The 21135-nt window shown below is 40.4% G+C and overlaps 1 protein-coding gene across 1 annotated transcript in view; it reads left to right on the plus strand.

The window, feature by feature from the left end:
• The window catches only part of LOC134345234 (transferrin receptor protein 1-like), a 56989-nt gene extending 40090 nt beyond the window's left edge, over positions 1–16899 (plus strand). Inside the window, exons 14-19 of the mRNA XM_063045571.1 lie at positions 280–347; positions 627–700; positions 2200–2284; positions 7744–7965; positions 11266–11406; positions 12085–16899. Of these exons, the coding sequence (XP_062901641.1) occupies positions 280–347; positions 627–700; positions 2200–2284; positions 7744–7965; positions 11266–11406; positions 12085–12327 (833 nt within the window). The 3' untranslated portion in view covers positions 12328–16899. The remainder of the gene's footprint in view (positions 1–279; positions 348–626; positions 701–2199; positions 2285–7743; positions 7966–11265; positions 11407–12084) is intronic.
• The last annotated feature ends 4236 nt before the right edge of the window (positions 16900–21135 follow it).

Here is a 21135-nt window from a genome sequence, read left to right on the forward strand (position 1 = left end):
CCACACTAAGGTCATGTATACTTATGAATTATTGAAGTGGCAAAGATGATCAAGAGTAGAGTGCAGCTATTCTAACATATTGATGGCAAATCCAATAATATGTTTGTTATCTTGGCCAGATCTTGCTATTTCACATCCATTGTGGAGCCTTTATACTTCTTACCAGTGCCTCTGAACTGATTTTTGTTTTGCGGAAAGAAGAGAACCTTATTCACACAGTTCTGAGCATGAGGGAAAACAATTCCTTGTGGACTAATTGTGGTTTATGTTTTGTCCCAGGAGGAAATGACTTTAAAATTTTTGGCAGTCCCATGTTACACAATCTAATTGGAGACTCCATTGCTATGGTAAGAATTCAGTTTAATAAATATGAATTGATAAGCATTTTAAATTGTTTTTGCATTCCGTCTGCAGTTATTGGTGAACATTTGATTTTTTTTGTGAAATTTTAAAGCATATTGAAATAAAAGTTTTATTGCCGGGAGCACACAAGAAGAAAGGCAAGTGACTTGTGTGTTGATTATTTCTGGCTGAATGTTTGGACCATTGACTGCCTACTATATGTGTTCATAATAAAAGGCAAAGGCTGGTTTTCTTATTTCTTAAGGTGATGTATTTTTCAACAGGTGAAGAGCCCTTTGTCTTCAAGAACCATTTTGGAAAAAGCAAAAGTAACTAGTAGAAATTGGAAGGACGTTGTGTAAGTTTTTAAAGTGCTTAATTAACTGTTCAATGTAATAAAATGTTCTAGATTCACTTGTCCAGTTAACCTATTTAGGGGTTGGATGATTTGTCATTACTCCATCTCAATTTTAAGTTATTAAGGTAGGGATATTAATAAGGTTTTAGAAACATAGAAAACCTACAGCACAATACAGGCCTTTCGGCCCACAAAGCTGTGCCGAACATGTCTTTACCTTAGAAATTACCTAGGGTTACCCATAGCCCTCTATTTTTCTGAGCTCCATGTACCTGTTCAGGAGTCTCTTAAAAGACCCTATCGTATCCGCCTCCACCACCATCGCCGGCAGCCCATTCCATGCACTCACCACTCTCTGCGTAAAAAAAAACAAACAAACAAATGAACAACAACAACTTACCCCTGACATCTCCTCTGTACCTACTTCCAAGCACCTTAAAACTGCCCTCTTGTGCTAGCCATTTCAGCCCTGAAAAAAAGCCTCTGACTACCTGCACGATCAATGCCTCTCATCATCTTATACAACTCTATCAGGTCACCTTTCATCCTCTGTCGCTCCAAGGAGAAAAGGCCGAGTTCACTCAACCTATTCTTATAAGGCATGCTCCCCAATCCAGGCAACATCCTTGTAAATCTCCTCTGCACATCCTTCCTATAGTGAGGCGACCAGAACTGAGCACAGTACTCCGAGTGGGGTTTGACCAGGGTCCTATATAGCTGCAATGTTACCTCTCGGCTCCTAAACTCAAACCCACGATTGATGATGGCCAATGCACCATCTGCTTTCTTAACCACAGAGTCAACCTGCACAGCAGCTTTGAATGTCCTATAGACCCGGACACCAAGATCCCTCTGATCCTCCACACTGCTAAGAGTCATATTTTTTAATCTTTTTTCAGAAAAATAAATCCTGCATGTATTTAATATGTTTCCTAAGTTCTGACTTAGGAACCACTGTTTCAATTTTATTCTACTCTGCTGTAAAGAATAAAGCTTGTATTTGAGTAATACTGATTTCAGAACATTTTCAGTGTGAATGTAGTACAATTAATCAATTTGAAGGTGGGTACTAGAAATCCTTGAGCTGTAGCACTAATTTTTAGGTGGGATCTATTTTAGCTTAAAAAAAACCTTCAATGTGAGACCAGATAACTACTAAATTAACACACTGTGTACCAATATACAGTAAGTATTGTACTACCCAAACATGCATTCTTGCATGTGGCAAGCCCTTCCCCTCTTTCCCCCACCCCCTTCACTTTCCATTCTTCTCGCATATCTGCTGCCCTCCCTCCCTGAATCAAAGGTTGTGGCTTTTATAAATAATTTTAATCATGTCATTGTTGTAGACCGTAGTGCTAAAAATACCTAATTGCACTAGGAAAGTATCTAGGATTTACTATAAAATTAGATGGATCTGATCAGAACCTGTTATATAAGGTGTAATTTTTTTTAATAATCTGCTTTTGGTTGTTCTTACATACTGTTCTCTGTTTCAGTTTGACACCAATTCCAGTGGATTCCAGTGTTTATGCGTTCTTGGCTATTGGTGGAATCCCATCTATTGGACTCGGTTTTGTCAACGTAAGGTAGCTCAGTAATTCCTGAAGAGACCATGAGAGGGAGATTTGTAGTTAACCCTTCTTCCCTTCTTATCTGTAGCCTAGTTGAAAGTGCTGAAAATCTGTTAAGTTTAAATATCTAGGGTAGACTTTACTGGTACTTGTGAACTGTTATAATATTGTGAATTGATGGAGTTCTGAGGGCCCAAAGAAACATCAGTTTCAAAAAAGCTGGCAGTATCTCAACTAGTTTTGCTATTCAAGTTGTGTGACCAGTAATCAAATGATGTTTCAAATATATATTGCCTTTGAAAGCAATTGTGACTTTGAGTCTGGGCTGACTTCACAAAATGCACCAAATTTCCATTATTTAACTTGATTGTAAAATATTGTTCCTTTCAAAATGTCATTTTGAAATAAAATGGCAATTAACAAAGATGGCGGAATAGAACCACCAATCTACTGCCTGCCCCCATTTACTCTTCTGCTGAACTCAGTTAATACCTTGTAACCTAGCTTGGTTTGGACACAGAGTCTTCTTTATTCTCTCTACAGCATCTTCTGGTTTACTATGTCATTCAGTGATGCTGAAAGGTCAAGTCAGTGCTTATCACAAATTAGCCAGGATAGGGTGTCTCAGCATGGCTGAAGGTAATAAAGTGTCAGGGATTCTGAGTACATGGCTAGAAGCTGTAAAACAAAAGTAGAAAACACTGGAAATACTGAGCGGGTCGGGCCACACCTGTGAGAAGAGAAACGGAATGAACATTTCTGGTCCGAGACCGTTTGTCAGAACTCTCGGGACAAAAACATCTCTGACCTGAAACGTTGACCATTTGTCTTCATACAAGTAGCACCTGACCTGCTAAATATTTTTTTTCGTCTACTGAGCTCGCTATTTGTTCTGCTCTGCATTGGTGGAAGAACATGCTTTCAGATTGCCCTTTGTACTCTATCTTGCCAAACCACAGCTACATGGAAATTGAGAACCCTTTGCAGTGTGCAGTCTAGCAGGGATTACAAGACGCCTTCTGCCACATTCTTAAATCCAAAGCAGGTTGAGGAGCGAGCGGTGTGATGCTTCTCAAAATCTCACTGTTCATATGACAGAAATGTGCATGTACATCAAAACTGAATTCCACACAAACTGGCAATTGCACAGTATGTTGCTTTTATAATACAGAATCACAGTTAAATAGTTCGGTTAGCTTCTGACAAAAATCATCTGCACTATGTAAAATGTAAACAGGTAACCCTAGAGTTTACAGTTCTTATTTTCATACGCTTCCTACCCTGGTTGTATTCACAAGTGGAAGGTTGTAGTACTATAGAAGCAGACAAGTAAATGATGTCCTTGCATTCACCTTTGTACACGAAGGGCTCCGTTTGCAGTTTCTAATCTCTTTCAGAATATTCTCTATTTGGTTCCATGGTCATGGCCAGATAGAAATTTTGGTGTATCATGAATTAAATGCATTCAATTAATAATAGGTTTTTAATAAAGTAAAAATCTGTTAACACTAAGCAGGTCAGGCAGCATTTGTGGAAAGAGAAAAGTTTGATGTTTCAGTTTCAAACCCTTTATATAGACTATGTAGATTTTTCAGCCACTCACACTCCATTTGGCCACTGAGGAAATGTGTGAGACCAGGAGCTGGGGGTTGATAAACTGCAGCTTTATTCCAGTTACTAGGCAGCCCAGTGTTATTGGTAGGTGCAGCTAAAGCTGCCTTTTTCTCAACTTGGGCTGACACAAGTAATACAGGGTCTATGATCAAAAATGAACAAGGACTTGAGGGTTGGGGTCTGGTTAGCTCAGAATAGGTTTTAATTTTATACTAAGCAGATCACTAGTAGTCAGAATGGATTTCTTTTGAGCATTTTATCTTGCCACACAGCTGAACAAAGGCCAGGTTAGGGTGCCAGGCTGCTAGTGTTGTCTAGGGCAGCCTGGAATTATAAGTGGATCAGGACTACAGGGAAGCAGGTGAAGTAGCTGAGATCAAGTTCAAATCAAGCACAACCAAACAATGCAGATCAAGCTTGAGGGCCTATTTGACTGAGTACTCCTATTGTGTTTTCTTCACTTGCATTTTTTTTTTGCTGATTTGTGGTTGGGTTTATTATTTATTATTGGGTTTATTGGCTTCAAGTGGACAGGGCCTGGGAAATGAATATTCAAGGTAGACGTCCTATGGAAAGGACAGACTGATGTGCAGAGGGGGTGGGGTGGCTCTGTTGGTGAGGAATGATATTCAGTCCCTTGCGAGGGGGGACATAGAATCAGGAGACGTACAGTCAGTATGGATAAAACTGAGAAATTCTAAGGGTAGAAAGACCCTAATGCGAGTTATCTACAGGCCCCCAAACGGTAGTCTGGATGTAGGGTGTAAGTTGAATCAAGAGTTAAAATTGGGATGTTGCAAAGGTAATGCTACAGTTGTTATGGGGGATTTCTGCATGCAGGTAGACTGGAAGAATCAGGTTGGTACTGGACCCCAAGAAAGGGAGTTTGTGGAGTCTCTCCGAGATGGATTCTTAGAACAGCTTGTACTGGAGCCTACCAAAGAGAAGGCAATTCTAGATTTAGTGTTGTGCAATGAACCGGATTTGATCAGGGACCTCGAGGTAAAGGAGCCATTAGGAGGTAGTGACCATAATATGATGTTTTAACCTACAAATTGAGAGGGAGAAGGGAAAATCGGAAGTGTCAGTATTACAGTTGAACAAAGGGAACTATGGTGCTATGAGAGAAGAGCTGGCCAAAGTTCATGGAACAATACCCTAGCAGGTATGACAGTGGAACAATAATGGCAGGTATTTCTAGGAATAATGCAGAAGGTGCAGGATCAGTTCATTCCAAAGAGGAAGAAAGATCCTAAGGGGAGTAAGGGGAGGCAGTGGCTGACAAGGGAAGTAAAGGATAGTATAAAAATAAAAGAGAAGAATTACAACACAGCAAAGATGAGTGGGAAGCCGGAGGATTGGGAAACTTTTAAAGAGCAACAGAAGATGACTAAAAAGGCAATACGCGGAGAAAAAATGAGGTACAAAGGTAAACTAGCCAAGAATATAAAGGAGGATAGTAAAAGCTTCTTTAGGTATGTGAAAAAGAAAAAGGGACCAAAATTGGGCCCTTGAAGACAGAAACGGGTGAATTTATTATGGGGAACAAGGAAATGGCAGACGAGTGCTTTGGATCTGTCTTCACTAGGGAAGACACAAACAATCTCCCAGATATAATAGTGGTCAAAGGACCCAGGGTAACGGATGAACTGAAGGAAATTTATATTAGGCAGGAAATGGTGTTGGATAGACTGTTGGGTCTGAAGGCTGATAAGTCCCCAGGACCTGATGGTCTGTATCCCAGGGTACTTAAGGATGTGGCTTTAGAAATCGTGGACGCTTTGGTAATCATTCTCCAATGTTCTGTAGATTCAGGATCAGTTCCTGTGGATTGGAGGCACTTTTCAAGAAAGGAGGGAGAGAGAAAATAGGGAATTATAGACTGGTTAGCCTGACGTCAGTGATGGGAAAGACGCTGGAGTCAATTATCAAAGATGAAATTACGGCACATTTGGATAGCAGTAACAGGATAGGTCCGAGTCAGCATGGATTTACGAAGGGGAAATCGTGCTTGACTAATCTTCTGGAATTTTTTGAAGATGTAACTATGAAAATGGACAAGGGAAAGCCAGTGGATGTAGTGTACCTGGACTTTCAGAAAGCCTTTGATAAAGTTCCACATAGGAGATTAGTGGGCAAAACTAGGGCACATTGTATTGGGGGGCAGTGTACTGACATGGATTGAAAATTGGCTGGCTGACAGGAAACAGAGTAGCGATTAACGGGTCCCTTTCGGAATGGCAGGTGGTGACCAGTGGGGTACCGCAGGGTTCATTGCTGGGACCGCAGCTGTTTACAATATACATGAATGATTTAGATGAAGGGATTAAAAGTAACGTTAGTAAATTTGCAGATAACACAAAGCTGGGTAGCAGTGTGAAACGTGAGGAGGATGTTATGAGAATGCAGGGTGACTTGGACAGGCTGAGTGAGTGGGCGGATGCATGGCAGATGCAGTTTAATGTGGATAAATGTGAAGTTATCCACTTTGGTGGTAAGAACAGGAAGGCAGATTATTTAAATGGAGTTGTTAGGAAAAGGGGAAGTACAACGAGATCTAGGTGTTCTTGTACATCAGTCACTGAAGGCAAGCATGCAAGTACAGCAGGCAGTGAAGAAACGGCATGTTGGCCTTCATAACGAGGGGAATTGAGTATAGGAGCAAAGAGGTCCTTCTGCAGCTGTACAGGGCCCTGGTGAGACCACACCTGGAATATTGTGTGCACCTTTGGTCTCCAGATTTGAGGAAGGACATTCTTGCTATTGAGGGAGTACAGCGTAGGTTCACAAGTTTAATTCCCAAGACGGCGGCAATTGAAAGATTGGAGCGACTGGGCTTGTATACACTGGAATTTAGAAGGATGAGAGGGGATCTGATTGAAACATCTTAGATTATTAAGGGTTTGGACACGTTGGAGGCAGGAAGCATGTTCCCACTGATAGGTGAGTCCAGAACCAGAAGCCACAGTTTAAGAATAAGGGGTAGGCCATTTAGAATGGAGTTGAGGAAAAACTTTTTCACCCAGAGAGTGGTGGATATGTGGAATGCTCTGCCCCAGAAGGCAGTGGAGGCCAAGTCTCTGGATGCTTTCAAGGAAGAGATGGATAGAGCTCTTAAAGATAGCGGAATCAAAAGTTATGTGGATAAGGCAGGAACTGGATGCTGATTGTGGATGATCAGCCATGATCACAGTAAATGGTGCTGGCTTGAAGGGCTGAATGGCCTAATCCTGCACCTGTCTATTGTCTATTATATATCCAACAACATGCTGCAAGGTGTGGAGAAAAATTCCAGTTGTTCAGTTTACTTTCTCCTCACTACCCCAAATGGTCTTCTGTGAAAACACTATCTTATTTCCCCCTGGAATTTTGAGAATATAGTTTATTTTTCTCTACCCATGGATTTTAGTTATAGCAATTATTGGCCTTTTCCCCCTTTGGTGTGTAAAGCAAGCAGAAGACATGCCCAAGGGGGAAAAGAATTGAGGCGAGGAAGACTCTTTTTGGAGTTCACTGTTCCACATGTACAAGTTTTTAGGTATTGTAAGCTGGCATGTCTTTAAGGTTTGCATTCAGACTTTGATGTTGGGGAGTTGTAAGTAGAAAGAAAAATATCATTTAATTTGTAGATTGCTGGAGATTTGAGTTAAAAACCAGAAAATGAATTTGTTTTTTATCAGAGTCCTTTTCCAGGTCTCTGGGAATATTGCCTAACCTGCTTTAGTAAATGCAGCTTCTTTTTAATTTCATTTAATCTCTCAATTAAGCAATTAACTCAGTTGACAGTTCAATTTTGATTTACTGTGGTAATATTATCATATATTCAACACTTTTCATTGATCTTGTCATTTTCAGAACGAAAATTATCCATACAATACAGCTGAGGATACCGTGGATACCCTCATGAAGTTTACTGTTCATAGTCTCAAGGATGTTGGTCGTGCCGTGGCTGAAGTAGTTGGAATATCAGTTATTAAGTTAGTCATACACCACACCCTTCCACTTGATTACCATAAATATGCTGATGAACTGACTACCCAGATCCTTAAAATTCAAAAATACTCATCATTACTTGAGGTAAACAAAATGTAGAATCTTTAGTGTCTGAATGGGAAGGAACAAATTGAACAGATATGACATTGATAATGGAGGAACAAGGTTATGAACTGATAATGTTATTACTATGAATTTATTGGAATTGCTTATGAATTGTAGATGCTGATAACCAAGAGAGGACCATTGCACACCTTCTGAAATCTCTAGGTGGTCTATACACCTGGAAGTACAAAGCAGGTGTATGGGTACAGATACTGTACATATTCCTTCATTACTGCTTGGTCTAAAGTCTGCAACTTGCCACCCATCAGCATTTTGGGGGTATATCTACCAGAAGGACTACAACATTTCAAAGAAGGTGGCTCACCACCACCTTCAAGGATGATTCAGGATGAGCAATAAGTTCCGACCTTTCAGTGGTGTCCACACATGGAACATTCTGTGTGTCCTTCTGTTCAATGACGAGTTTCCCACAGGAGCTGAAGGTTCCAGTTAATATTGTAGCACACCATTTATACTGGTGTGATTATCCAGTAGCTAATAATGTAGTGCTTTATCGGAAATGTCCTTCAGAGAATTTGTAGCCAGTCCCTCCTCTCTAATTTGAGTCGGAAATGCTCCATGTGATAGCTGGAAGCATTGCAAAGATACCAGACAGCGGATAACATGGCCTCTTACTCCGACCTCGGCTGCCCTCACTTCCAGTTAGAGATCTTTCCCACTGCTGCTGGGCCTCCAACGTTCATCCTGCCTCCGGCCCTCATCCTCTTTCGGGCACCCCTCTGGTTCTTTGCCAGCTCTGGATCATTTCATCTCTATTTGCAGATGAGACATTAACCGGCGCTGAATGCACTGACCTCCACTCTCTGCTCACCAATCCCAATCTCACCATCAAACCCGCAGACAAAGGGGATACTGCTGTAGTGTGGAGGGTTGACCTTTACCTTGCTGAGGCCAGGCAGCAACTGTCAAGCACCTCCTCTGTCTTACCCCTTGAAAAAGACCCTGCTCAGAACCATCAGGGCATTGTCTGTAACATCATCACCAACGTCACCAACTCTGAAGATCTCCCATCCACAGCCCCAGCCTCATAGTTCCGTTATACTGCACTGCTCATTTCTATCTCCTACCCAAGATCAACAAACCTAACTGGGTAGGTCCATTATTTCTCCCTGCTCCAGTCCCACTGAACTCATGTCTACATACCTTGACTCCATTTTATCCTGCTTGGTTCAGTCTCGTCCCACCTATGTCTGTGACACTTCTCATGCTCACAATCTCCTCAACAGCTTCCAATTCTCTGGCTCCGATGGCTTCATTTTCACCTTGAAAAGGCCTTAAGTTTCTCCGCTTTTTCTTGACTACAGAGCCAACAGTTTGCCTCCTCCACCGTCCTCCTCCGTCTGGCAGAACTGGTCCTTGCCCTCAGCAATTTCCCTTTTGCTCCTCCCACTTTCTCCAAACTCAAGGAGTAGCCGTGTACCCCAGCTATGCCTAGCTTTTCTTTAGCTACATTGGAAAGTCCATGTTCCAGGCCTTCTCTGGTAATGGTCTCCAACTCTTTCTGTGCTGCATTGATCACTCTATTGGTGCTGCTTCATGCTGAGCTCATCAATTTCATCAACTTTGCCTCCAACTCCCACCCTGCCCTTAAATTCAATTGATCCATTTCTGACCTCTCACAACTTTCTCAGTCTCTGTTTCCATCATCACTGTGGGCAAACAGCCTACTGATACCTTTTCTAAACCTACCGATTCTCACGGCTATCTTAACTATACCTCTTCCCACCCTTGTCTCATGTAAAAATGCCATTCCCTTTCCTTTATCTCCGTCACATCTGTTCCCAGGATGAGGCTTTCCATTCTAGGACATAGAGATGTCCTCCTCCTTCAAAGAACTGAGTTTTCCTGCCTCCACCGTTGATGCTGCCCTCACCTGCATCTCCTCTATTTCGCCAACAGCCACCTTCACCCCATCTTCCCACTGCCTTGAGGGATAAAGCTTCTCTTATCCTCACCTACCACCACATGAGCCTCTGGGTCCAACACATCATCTTCCCCACCCCACCCCCAGCTCTCTGCATTCTGTGGAGATCTTGTATCCATTTTGTGATTCCCTTGTTCATTGGTACCTCCCTACTAATCTCCCTCCTGACATTTGTCTCTGCAAGCAACAAAAGTGCTACACCTCATTCACCTCCTTCCTCACTTCCATTCAGGGTTCCAAACAGTCCTTCCAGGTGAGGCAACATTTCCCACGCGAATCTGATGGAGTTATCTAGTGTATATGATATACACCCTATGTAGCATCCTCTACATTGGTGAAAACCAACATAGATTGAGGAAATGCTTTGAGCACCTCAGTTCTGTCCACAAGTGGTGGTATTTCCAGGTGGCCAATCATTTTAATTCCTATCCTCATTCCTATACTGACATGTCAGTCAATGGACTCCTCTTCTGCTGCGATGTGGCCACTCTCAGGTTGGAACAGCAACAGCACTTACTCCGTCTAGCCTCCCAACGTGATGGCATGAATGTCGATTTCTCCAACTTTTTGTCAATTTTTCCCCCTTCTCCTTCCCTCTTCTTCATTTTCCCACTCTGACCCTTTACCTCTTCTCCTCACTTGCCTATCACCTTTCTCTTATTGCCCTTCCTCCTGCCTTTTCTCACATGATCCACTCTTCTGAAATCAGATTTCTTCTCCAGCCCTATGCTCTTTCCACCTATCACCTCCCAGCTTCTGACTGCAGCCCCCTTCCCCCACCCACCTGGCTTTCCCTTCTCTCCAGTCCTGATGTAGGGTTTCAGATTGAAATGTCAACTGTTCATTAATTTCTGTTGATGCTGCCTGATCTGCTGAGTTGCTCCAACGTTGTGTGTGTGTGTGTGTTCTGCTCTGTATTTCCAGCATCTGCAGAATCTCTTGTCTTTATTTCTGTTTTTGGTTTGCATTAGTGGATGGTGTAGCATGGCAGACATTTTAAATTTGTATTTTTTATTTTCTTGGGATGACTGAGGTACAATTTGTGTGGAAGATGGTTTCCATTTGATTTGCAATCAACAAACTGACTCCTCTCAAGACAAATTTTGGTAGATTTGAAATTAACTTAACTTGCTTTATTTCTTGTAGCAAGTGGAGCCAGAAAGGGTTTTAAAAAATCTGTTTTATGCTCATATTTTGTGATCTAATTTAGAACCTATTATTGGAGAATAGATACCCAAATATAATCATTATATGCAGTTGCAATCCATATCAAGCTTTAACAGAAAATTTGCTTATGCGCTGATGTGAAAGGGATATGATTCATCCTTTTACAGGAACGTGGATTGACTATGCAGTGGCTGTTTTCAGCACGTGGCGCCTACTACCGTGCTGCCAGAGCCCTGACTGATGATATCGGTACTTCTGATTTGAATGAAGTTTTGCTGTACAGAGCCTACAACAACAGGATAATGAGGGTAAATTTGTGAGCTCTTCCAATGCTTTAGTTTCGATGTACAAAGTCATAAATGACTTTGTGTTGTAATGTAGGGGTGAATTTCGGGCTGTACTTTTGGTCAGCTAGCTGTAAACCAGACTTGTATTATACTGCCAGATTTAGCTTTTGGAATCTTAAACCTTACAGCGGATATATTGTTGATTTGCACACAGGGCATTGCTCAGATACTTTACTGATATTCTGCTGGTCATCGTGGTTTCTCTTGAGGATACATTTCCTTTTCATTAGAAACAAAAAACACGGTTGGCATGATCACGCTTTAATTTCTGCTAGCAATGTGCAGTGATGGGAAAAAAAGTAACAGGCATGCTGCCAGAATATTACTGAAGTGCTTTTTAGTCTTGATCAAGCTATCAAAATGGCCGTGATAGCATTAGTTTGTAGTGTTGCACATGGGCAAGAGGGGAAAATGTTGTTTCTTCTGCACCATGTAAATGTAATGATGCTCCTTATTTCAGGCCAGAGTTTCTGAAAATGTCTACTGTATGTAAAAGGAGTGGAATTGTTTTGCAATTTTATCTTGGTCTGCTTCATTGGTGCAGGATTCTAGAAACATCGGATGACCTGAAAATATTTACAAACGGGGTTATTTCCTTGACCAGTTGTCATTAAATAAATATTCTGCTTGTTCCAACAGGTGGAGAATCACTTTCTTTCTCCTTATGTGTCTATAACTAGTTGCCCATTTAGACACCTGCTTTATGGCAGAGGGCACCACACTTTTAAAGATATTATGGAGCAGCTGATGCTTCTGGAGAAATCGCCGGACCTTGTTGATTTCAATGTGATTCGTAACAACATTGCATATGCTACCTGGACAGTCCAGGGAGCAGCTAATGCACTTGCTGGAGAAGTGTGGACAAGCAGCCATGTCTACTGATTGTCTTCAAAAGCATTTATGATGGTCTGCCTGAAAGAATAACATTCACTCAGATGCTGAGAGATTATTGCCTTTGATACTTGTAGAGTTTTTTTGCTATACTGATTAGAAACAAAATAAAGGATACTATCAGGTAACAAATAAGGAAAACAAACTGTCAACATTTCAGATTAAGGACGCTCATTAAATTCATTTAATTTTCATTGATTAGAAAAAAAGTTAAGCAAAATTTAAGCTGCATAAGTAAATTTTTTGACCAGAAGCAAGAATATAAATCTTAAGAAGAAACTTTTCTGCATTACAAGTGAAGAGGCAATAAGAACTCAGCTTTTTCACTTGTTACCTCCCACATTTGCTTTACACCTGCTGCAAGCCATCTTTACATTAGCCTGTAGAGGGATGCCTTCATTGTGAACAGACCTTGTACTTGCTTCACTTTCTCAGCATCTACACATTATAGGTGCAATGGACAGCTTGGAACATTGTCTCTTAGCAAATCTTTCTAGCAGCTAGTGTTGGCAAATTTACAGATTACATTGGTATGTTGCAAAGACCTGCATCTTGGGAACCCAGTGGAGCAAGTACAAGGGCTAATGAAAAAGAAGCTTTATAGTATTTCCCTCAAAGGGACTTATTTAGTTCTGATCTTCCATTGTGCAGTGATGAGCAAAGGAATACTTTAAAACTGAAGCAAATTATTGGCAACACTTGATAGGGTGGTTTAAGGGGAATTGAATGAATGGTTAAAGTTGGGAGTTGGACATTCATGACAAAAACAATGACAAATTAAATCAATTGACGCTTGTAAGCTGCATGGGGGGTGGCGGGGAGGCTGAATTGCACATAGAGCGGAAATGGAGAGAAACAATTTGAGACAAATGCCAAACTGGAGTACTGCACCAAAGTGAGATAAAACTGCTTATCAAGGCTAATTCCAAATTAAATCATTCGGTGCAGGTATCATTGATGCTAGTGGAGAAACTACATGTAGGAATCTGAAACTCAAACAGAAGTGCTGGAAGAGTCCAGCCACAGTAGCTGCAGGAATTGATAGCATTTTTCAAATGAATTCACTGTGGTACTGAAAACAAATTAGCTGTGCATCAGGCAATTTCAATGTTTTCTAGGGGGAGGAAATTTTTAAAATGACGTTTGTTTGCAACAGTATATGACTAGAAAGAAAATGAAGCAAAAGGTGCGTATTTGTTGATTGGAATAAGATTTGGTGGTATTGGAGGGTGAAAGATTAATGACAAAAGAACTATTAATAAGAAAATGCTTCTGTTGTTAGAAATCAGGAATATTAGAGTAGTGTGGCTTTAAAAAAATTCAATCTATTTGGGCACTACTTAAAATCTTCCTGGAGAGGATTTCCTACAACATGTAGAACACTGCTTCATTGACAAAATTACTAAATTAGGTTATTCACGCAGTGCAGATGTTTGTGCAGTGAAAGTAACTGGGGAACTTGTTAAAGAGATCAACAGTACTACTGAATGGTTGGGAAGACTGAAATGAGTGAAGAAAAAATGCATCATCAGATACTGATCATGCAAATTAAAATTGTAGTATTGGGTTATCATAGTCAAGCACAGTAAAATTAAATAACTATATAATGTAATTATACCATGTAATTTCAATGGGAGTGTTCAGTAACTGAAAAATACTACTCTTATTAGGGAGTAGGGAGGTGGTGAGGTTTATTTTGTTTCTGGAACTAAATAACAACCATTGTTGCTAAAGTTAAAATTTTTCACAATTTTGACAAACCCTTAATAAGAATGCATGGTGATCTCCCCAACTACATGCCTGGTAGTTGTGCATATATACTGCAAGATTTTATAATGATTTTAAACTGTTAACAAATTGTTTAAAATTGGTGACATTACACCAGCAGCCCTTATTTAGTCAAACTTTCCAAATGATGGGTAAACCTTTGTTCATCACTCTTTCCCAGTTGTTGTTAAAATATGCTGTAAAAAGTATGTTATAAAATGGAGAAAGACTTGTGCCCCATGCTAAATACATTATATTCTCCAATTTTACAGGGTAATCTGGGTTATTAATTGTTGCAAGATACTGAATATAAAGGATAACTTGTCAAATTACATTTGTTGAAAAATTTAAATGCATTTTAATAGATACAGCTTACCTCTTTATGGTCTGGATTTTGTATGGGGCTTGCTGATATTTTCAGAACCTAGAACTTTGGTGTAAAAAGAAATGTCAAACTTGGCTTGGTTACCTTAATCCATCTAGCACCTATTTGAGTATTTTGCATTTTCCTATTTATCAAAGTACTGACCAAAGTGATGGGGCACAGTTTGCAGTTTATAACTTTGTCCAAAAGAAAAACATTTAATCTGTCTCCCAGTTTAGAAGAAGAATATGTTAAAGATGGTAAAATTGACACTAAGGTAACCTTCAGCCGTGTCTTTATACCAGTTCTAGATGTCTGGCACTTGAAGTAACCGCTGAACCCAATTATAATGTCATTTTATTTCCACCAATCAGCACTGAGATGTTTATTTTATTTATCAGTGACAGAGTTCACTATAAATAGTGTGTTTTATCTTTTTTAAAATAAGATAATTATCGGAAGCAGTGACTTCCATAATTATGACGGTTATACTGTCGTCAACAAGAAAGCAGCATCTGCTACTAAGAAATGAAAGCCTATGACATTTCTACAAGTTTTAAAAGCCTCATTATCGGGAGCAGTGTCTTCCATAATGTCATAAAATAAGGTAGTTTTTGCCTACCAAGGTGTATATCGGAAGCAGTGCCTTCCATATGTTTCACTAAGGTGTATAAGAATTGTCGGGAAATGGGATTCCCATAATTTAACTTTATTTGAATAGTGCTAGGGGCCACTGTGCTTCTAATCTACTGCAATATGTTTTATTTGCTTATGTGTATTGTACCTTGTGGTTTGTGTATTTGTATCAGTATCCTCAGTGCCTTGAGAATATCTCAAAACATAGCTCCCTTTTCAATTTTTACTCGAATAGATGGAGTCAAGAAAAGAAATGTGACTAATTAGTGGGCAAAGAAAACATGCAATTTTTAATAAGTGACTGCTACTTAATTTGATTCACTGTTTGTTTTGAAAACATTTTGAACTAGAAGAGCCATTGAGCCATTCTTGAAGTTCCACACTGAGTATCCGGCGAGTTATTTGTCAGGGCACAGATAAGAGTGGTGGTCAACCATCCATCATTAGGGACTCAAACCCTAACGTGACATGTGTCCAATGACTATGAAGGCGCGCATAAAATGGTTCCTAAAATGGTTGGATTTGTATCCAGTATTGAAGGTTTTGAGTGAAATGAACCTTGTAGGCAGCCCCTGTAACTCAAAACTTGAGGCATGCCTGCAATAATTGAAAATAAAACTGGGAAATATGAACAGGTTAGGCAATGGCTCAAAGAAATGGAATTGTAATCATGGGTTGATGACCTTGCATTGGGATCTGTGGTAATTTAGTTGACTGACCAATGTGGCCCGAATGTTGAAACACTCCTTTCTGACTTGCTCTGTGATCTGCGAACTATTAATTCCTGCATGATAAAGCGGTAGAACACATACCTTTTTGATCCACACTGATAAACTCTTTTCTACTTGACTAAAACCTCATGGCATCACTGCACACACTTGTTGTTCCACAAGTTTTAATTCTGATAATTGGAACCTAAATACTTGTGCTTTGACAGTCTTGGTGCATTTGGTGTAGACGTAGACTGACTAGCCACCTATGACGTAAGGAAATCTCATTGTAGTGGCATTGACTTTCTAGCGTGTGCGTACACCCTTTGGAGATGCTGTTACACTTTACCAACCTAATGGACAATAAAGTCGAAACCAGTTTCTCCCACTCTCCTGAGATAATAGCAGTCTGTTCAAGGCCAAAAGAAAGTAAACATTTGTGTCATTAAAACTTCAATCATCATTTAGAGCTGTGTTTTGAAATCCATTTACTGTGGGAGTAGTTGTGTCTAAGTTATCTTTCAAATAAATCAAATTCAGAAATAAGCTTAGAGGTTCTCTGATTATTGTTAGAAGATTGTTAGGTTAATCTGTGAGAATATTTAACTCAGTCCAGCAAATAATGTTTCTTGAAAAGAAATTGAAATGTATTTTCCCTCTAATTTGAGTCAGTACCTAGCTCAGGAAAGCAAATGTTTTGATTTATCAAGCAGGTTTAAAACATGGGATGAGAGATTCCTGGGGATTTACATTTTTAAAGAAAATAAAGAGAAAATCTCCATTCATAGCATTTTGATGTTTCTTTAGCTTCAATAATGTTTATATTCATAAATCTCCATAATCACTGATAAATGATTTTCCAGTGATCTTAATGTTGCTTTTCATTTAATGTGAGCTAATTTGTTTGTATTGCCTTTTTCCACCATGCTCCAATGCACTGTAATTTGAAAACTCTCAATTGCTCTTTTTATGCATGGCACTTGATGTATTTTGTGATGTTATTATTGTCTTTTCCCAAAGATTGCCTAGATATAATTTTTTTATTCTGCTTCATGTTTATGTTTCAAATAAACCTTAAAAATATTATTTTGGATTCTATTGTATTAATTATTATATAGAAGAGTCAATTAATCCACCTGATCTTACTCTCAGCCTCCAGCATTTGTTAGCATTCTTTAAAATGTAGCCAATATGTTTCTAAGCTAGATAGACAGTTTTTTTAAGGTTGTCAAGTAATCTGTTCAGTTTTAAGGATACAACCCCTGTTTTAGGTTCAAATCTACTCATTTGTAGTTCCATGTTAACTGTTAAGGTGTTGTCATTTTAAAGGAGGTGCCTAAGACTTTCTTGTGGAGTGATAAATCTCTAGAAATCTTCACCTCATGGTTTGTGGAGGTTAGGTTGCTGAAAGTTTGTAAAGAAGAGGCTTCTTTTTGAAGGGTCATGGAATTGAGAACATTATGGAACCGGCAAAGAAAATTCTATGTTTGGGTTATTGATCATATTTGAATTGGGTAGGTTTGAGGGACCAGGTGGCTTGACTTACTCATTTTCTTTTGAATAAGCTGGAGAAATAATAGATCTCAGCAAAAATAATTAGCACGAAGATGCCAAGTGCGTCCCCACTGTGCTCTTGGCTATGTTTAGCAACCTTATATTGCAAGCCTTCCCTGGTAATGCTCCACAGCTTTGCCTCCCAACTTCCACCCTGCCCCCCAAGTTCACAAGGTCTACTTCTGATACCATACCCCCTTCTCTATCTCACTCTGTCTCCAAAACTGGAGACAAACAGTCTACTGATATCTTTTATAACTCCACTGATTCCCGCATCTATCTAGAATATACCTCTTCCTGCCTTATTGTCTCCGGTAAAAATGCTATCCCTTTTCTCAGTTACTTCATTTCTGCTGCATCTGTTCCCAAAATGAGACTTTGCTTTCCAGCAGAGATGTCCTCCAAAGAACAGGGTTTTGCTCTTCCACCATTGATGCTGTCCTTACCCACATCTCCATTTCCCGGACATCCGCACTCACCCTATCCTACTGCCTTAACAGGGATAGGTTTCCTCTTAACCTCACCTACCACCTCATGAGCCTTTGCATTCAACACATCACTCTCCGCAACTTATGCCATATTCAACGGGACCCAACTACCAAACACATCTTTACCCCCACCTTCCTCACCACTATAGAGATTGCTCCCTCTGTGATTTCCTTGGCCATTTGTTCATCCCCACTAATTTCCCATCTGGTACTTAACCTTGCAAGCAGCAGAAATGCAACTCCTGCCTCACTCAGAGTTCCAAACAGTTCTTCCATCTGAGGCAACAATTCACCTGCAAATCTGTTGGGGTCATCTACTGTACCCAGTGCGGCCTTCTCTACATTAGTAAGGCCCAACATAGATTGGAGGACTGCTTTGTCGAGCTCCTCAGCTCCATTAGCAAAAAAATGGAATTTCCTGCTGGCCAACCGCTTCAATTCCTGTCCCCATTCACGATCAGACATGTTGGTCCATAGCTCCTCTTCTGTCACTCAGACTGGAGGAGCCACTCCTCATATTCTGTCTAGGTAGACTCCAATCTAATGGCATGAACATTGGATTTTGTCCAACTTCCACTAACTTTTTCCCTTTCCCATTCCCTCTTCCAATTTCCCACTCTGGCCTCTGGCCTCTTGCCTCTTCTCCACACTTGCCTATCACCTCCCCCAGTGCTCCTCTTCCTTCCCTTTCTCCCATGAGCCATGTCCTCTCCTATCAGATTCCTCCTTCTCCAGCCTTTTACCTTTTCCATTTATCACCTCCCAGCTTCTTTCTTCATCCTCCCTCCCCCACTAATCTGGCATCACCCATCTCCTTTGAGCTATTCCCATCCCCTCCCCCCACCACCTTATTCCACCTTCTGCCCCCTTCCTTCCCAGTCTCAAAATGTTGACTGTTTATTGATTTTCATAGAGGAGGCATTTTTTTGTTCGTATTTCCAGCATCTGCAGGATCTCTTGTATTTAAGTAATTACACAACACAATATTGTTATACTTTAATATTTCTAATGCAATTCTTAAGTGACATTTTGTAGCAGGTTATAGAGTATGTAGAATACGATATGTAATACAGCTTTTATATTAGATGTGGATAAAGAAGCAACATGATTCCTAACCAAAGTTCAAAAATGGGTGGACACAATCCCTATCAGTCATGCCCAATGATCTCACTATGATTTTTATGCATATAGATAGGTTTTACTTTAATGCTCTCTGGGAGCTGATGATATCCTTTTATTGGGATAAGTTGCTGTAGTTTCCATTGTAAAAGGATCACCCTTGCCACCTCTTATAGATCCTGAAATCTATACAGTTGGGATAAAATTAATTACCGTTCTGAACAATACAACTCAAATGTTCTATACTTAAAAAGTACAGTATGAACTAATGTGCTGTTCCTTACATGTACATATATCCCTAATATGCTGTGATCACTTAAGAAGCACAGTTCCTAAGCAATTTGTCATAGTTTATCCTGAACGTTCCTGTGGTAATTTAATAGATGCAATCCAGACTTAAACTGTACCTTTTTTTCCCCCTAAATCTTTATCTGCAAGTCTGACTTGGTTCCTGGTCTTACAAGTCACCATTAGAGTTCTCCAGCATAGAAACTACTGCAGAGTCTTGTCATCTTCAGAAGTTTTTGGGTGACTCTGCCATAGTTGGATGCATCAGCAAGGGAGATGAGGCTGAGTACAGGGCTACGGTAGGAAACTTTGTCACATGGTGTGAGCAGAATTATCTGCAGCTTAATGTGAAAAAGACTAAGGAGCTGGTGGTAGACCTGAGGAGAGCTAAGGTACTGGTGACCCCTGTTTCCATCCAGGGGATCAGTGTGGACATGGTGGAGGATTACAAATACCTGGGGATACAAATTGACAATAAACTGGACTGGTTAAAGAACACTGAGGCTGTCTACAAGAAGGGTCAGAGCCGTCTCTATTTCCTGAGGAGACTGAGGTCCTTTAACATCTGCCGGATGATGCTGAGGATGTTCTATGAGTCTGTGGTGGCCAGTGCGATCATGTTTGCTGTTGTGTGCTGGGGCAGCAGGCTGAGGGTAGCAGACACCAGCAGAATCAACAAACTCATTGGTAAGGCCAGTGATGTGGGGATGGAACTGACGGTGGTGTCTGAAAAGAGGATGCTGTCCAAGTCGCATGCCATCTTGGACAACGTCTCCCATCCACTACATAATGTACTGGGTGGGCACAGGAGTACATTCAGCCAGAGACTCATTCCACTGAGATGCAACACAAGAGTGTCGTAGGAAGTCATTCCTGCCTGTGGCCATCAAACTTTACAACTCCCTTGGAGGGTCAGATACCCTGAGCCAATAGGCTAGTCCGGGACTTATCTCCTGGCATAATTTACATTTTACTATTTAACTACTTATGGTTTTATTACTATTTATTATTTATGGTGCAACTGTAACGAAAACCAATTTCCCCCGGGATCAATAAAGTATGACTATGACTAAACAGGATCTTTGGCTTAAGTCCTGGCTGCCCATCAGCCATACATTTGCACAGTGCCAAATTTTATTTTTCCCACCTTATCAACTCACCACAGATTCTACCACTCACCTAAGTGGGAGAATGTTCCTTGGCCAGTTAGCTTACTGACAGCACATGTGCGGGATGTGGGAGAAGAGCACCCAGTCTTGGAGAATGTGCAGATTCCACAAGGGCTGAGCCTGAGCCCAGAACCGAACAGCATTGCTGGAATTGAGGCTGTAGTGCACTAGTTGTGCCATTGCTGCTGTCATAGTGCCAACCTGTTTTAATGGGAAAAGTTCTCAATTTATCAGCATTTTGAAAGGCTGGTGAACGGATTTGACTTCAGCATTACCATTTCAAAAGACACTTAATAATGACTCCACACTGCATTGTGTGGCCTGATTACAGATATTTAAGGAAATGGAGCAAAATCCATTTTCTTTGTGTCTTGGTATGAATGACTTATTTAGTACTACTTCCATTATTAAAAGTTTTTTTTCAAAAATTCTGTTGGTTCCTGGTGGCATGCTGGGATTTGATACACGTGCTTTTGTTGCAAAATTGTCTACAGCACAGCAACCTTCCTGCTTTTATAGCAGAGTTTCTTACATGTAAATACATTCTTGCTGCCGACTTGGCCACGCCTTCCTTCACAAGTTCAGTCTCTTGTGTTCTTTAAGTTAACTTGGTTTGCTGTATTGAAAGTTTGCTGAAGACTGGCTTTCATTTTATTGGCTGACACCTATTGGGACACCAACAAAACGATCATTGTCAAGTTCAA

Source organism: Mobula hypostoma, chromosome 4 (assembly GCF_963921235.1).
Source record: "Mobula hypostoma chromosome 4, sMobHyp1.1, whole genome shotgun sequence".
Taxonomy (NCBI): Eukaryota; Metazoa; Chordata; class Chondrichthyes; order Myliobatiformes; family Myliobatidae; genus Mobula; species Mobula hypostoma.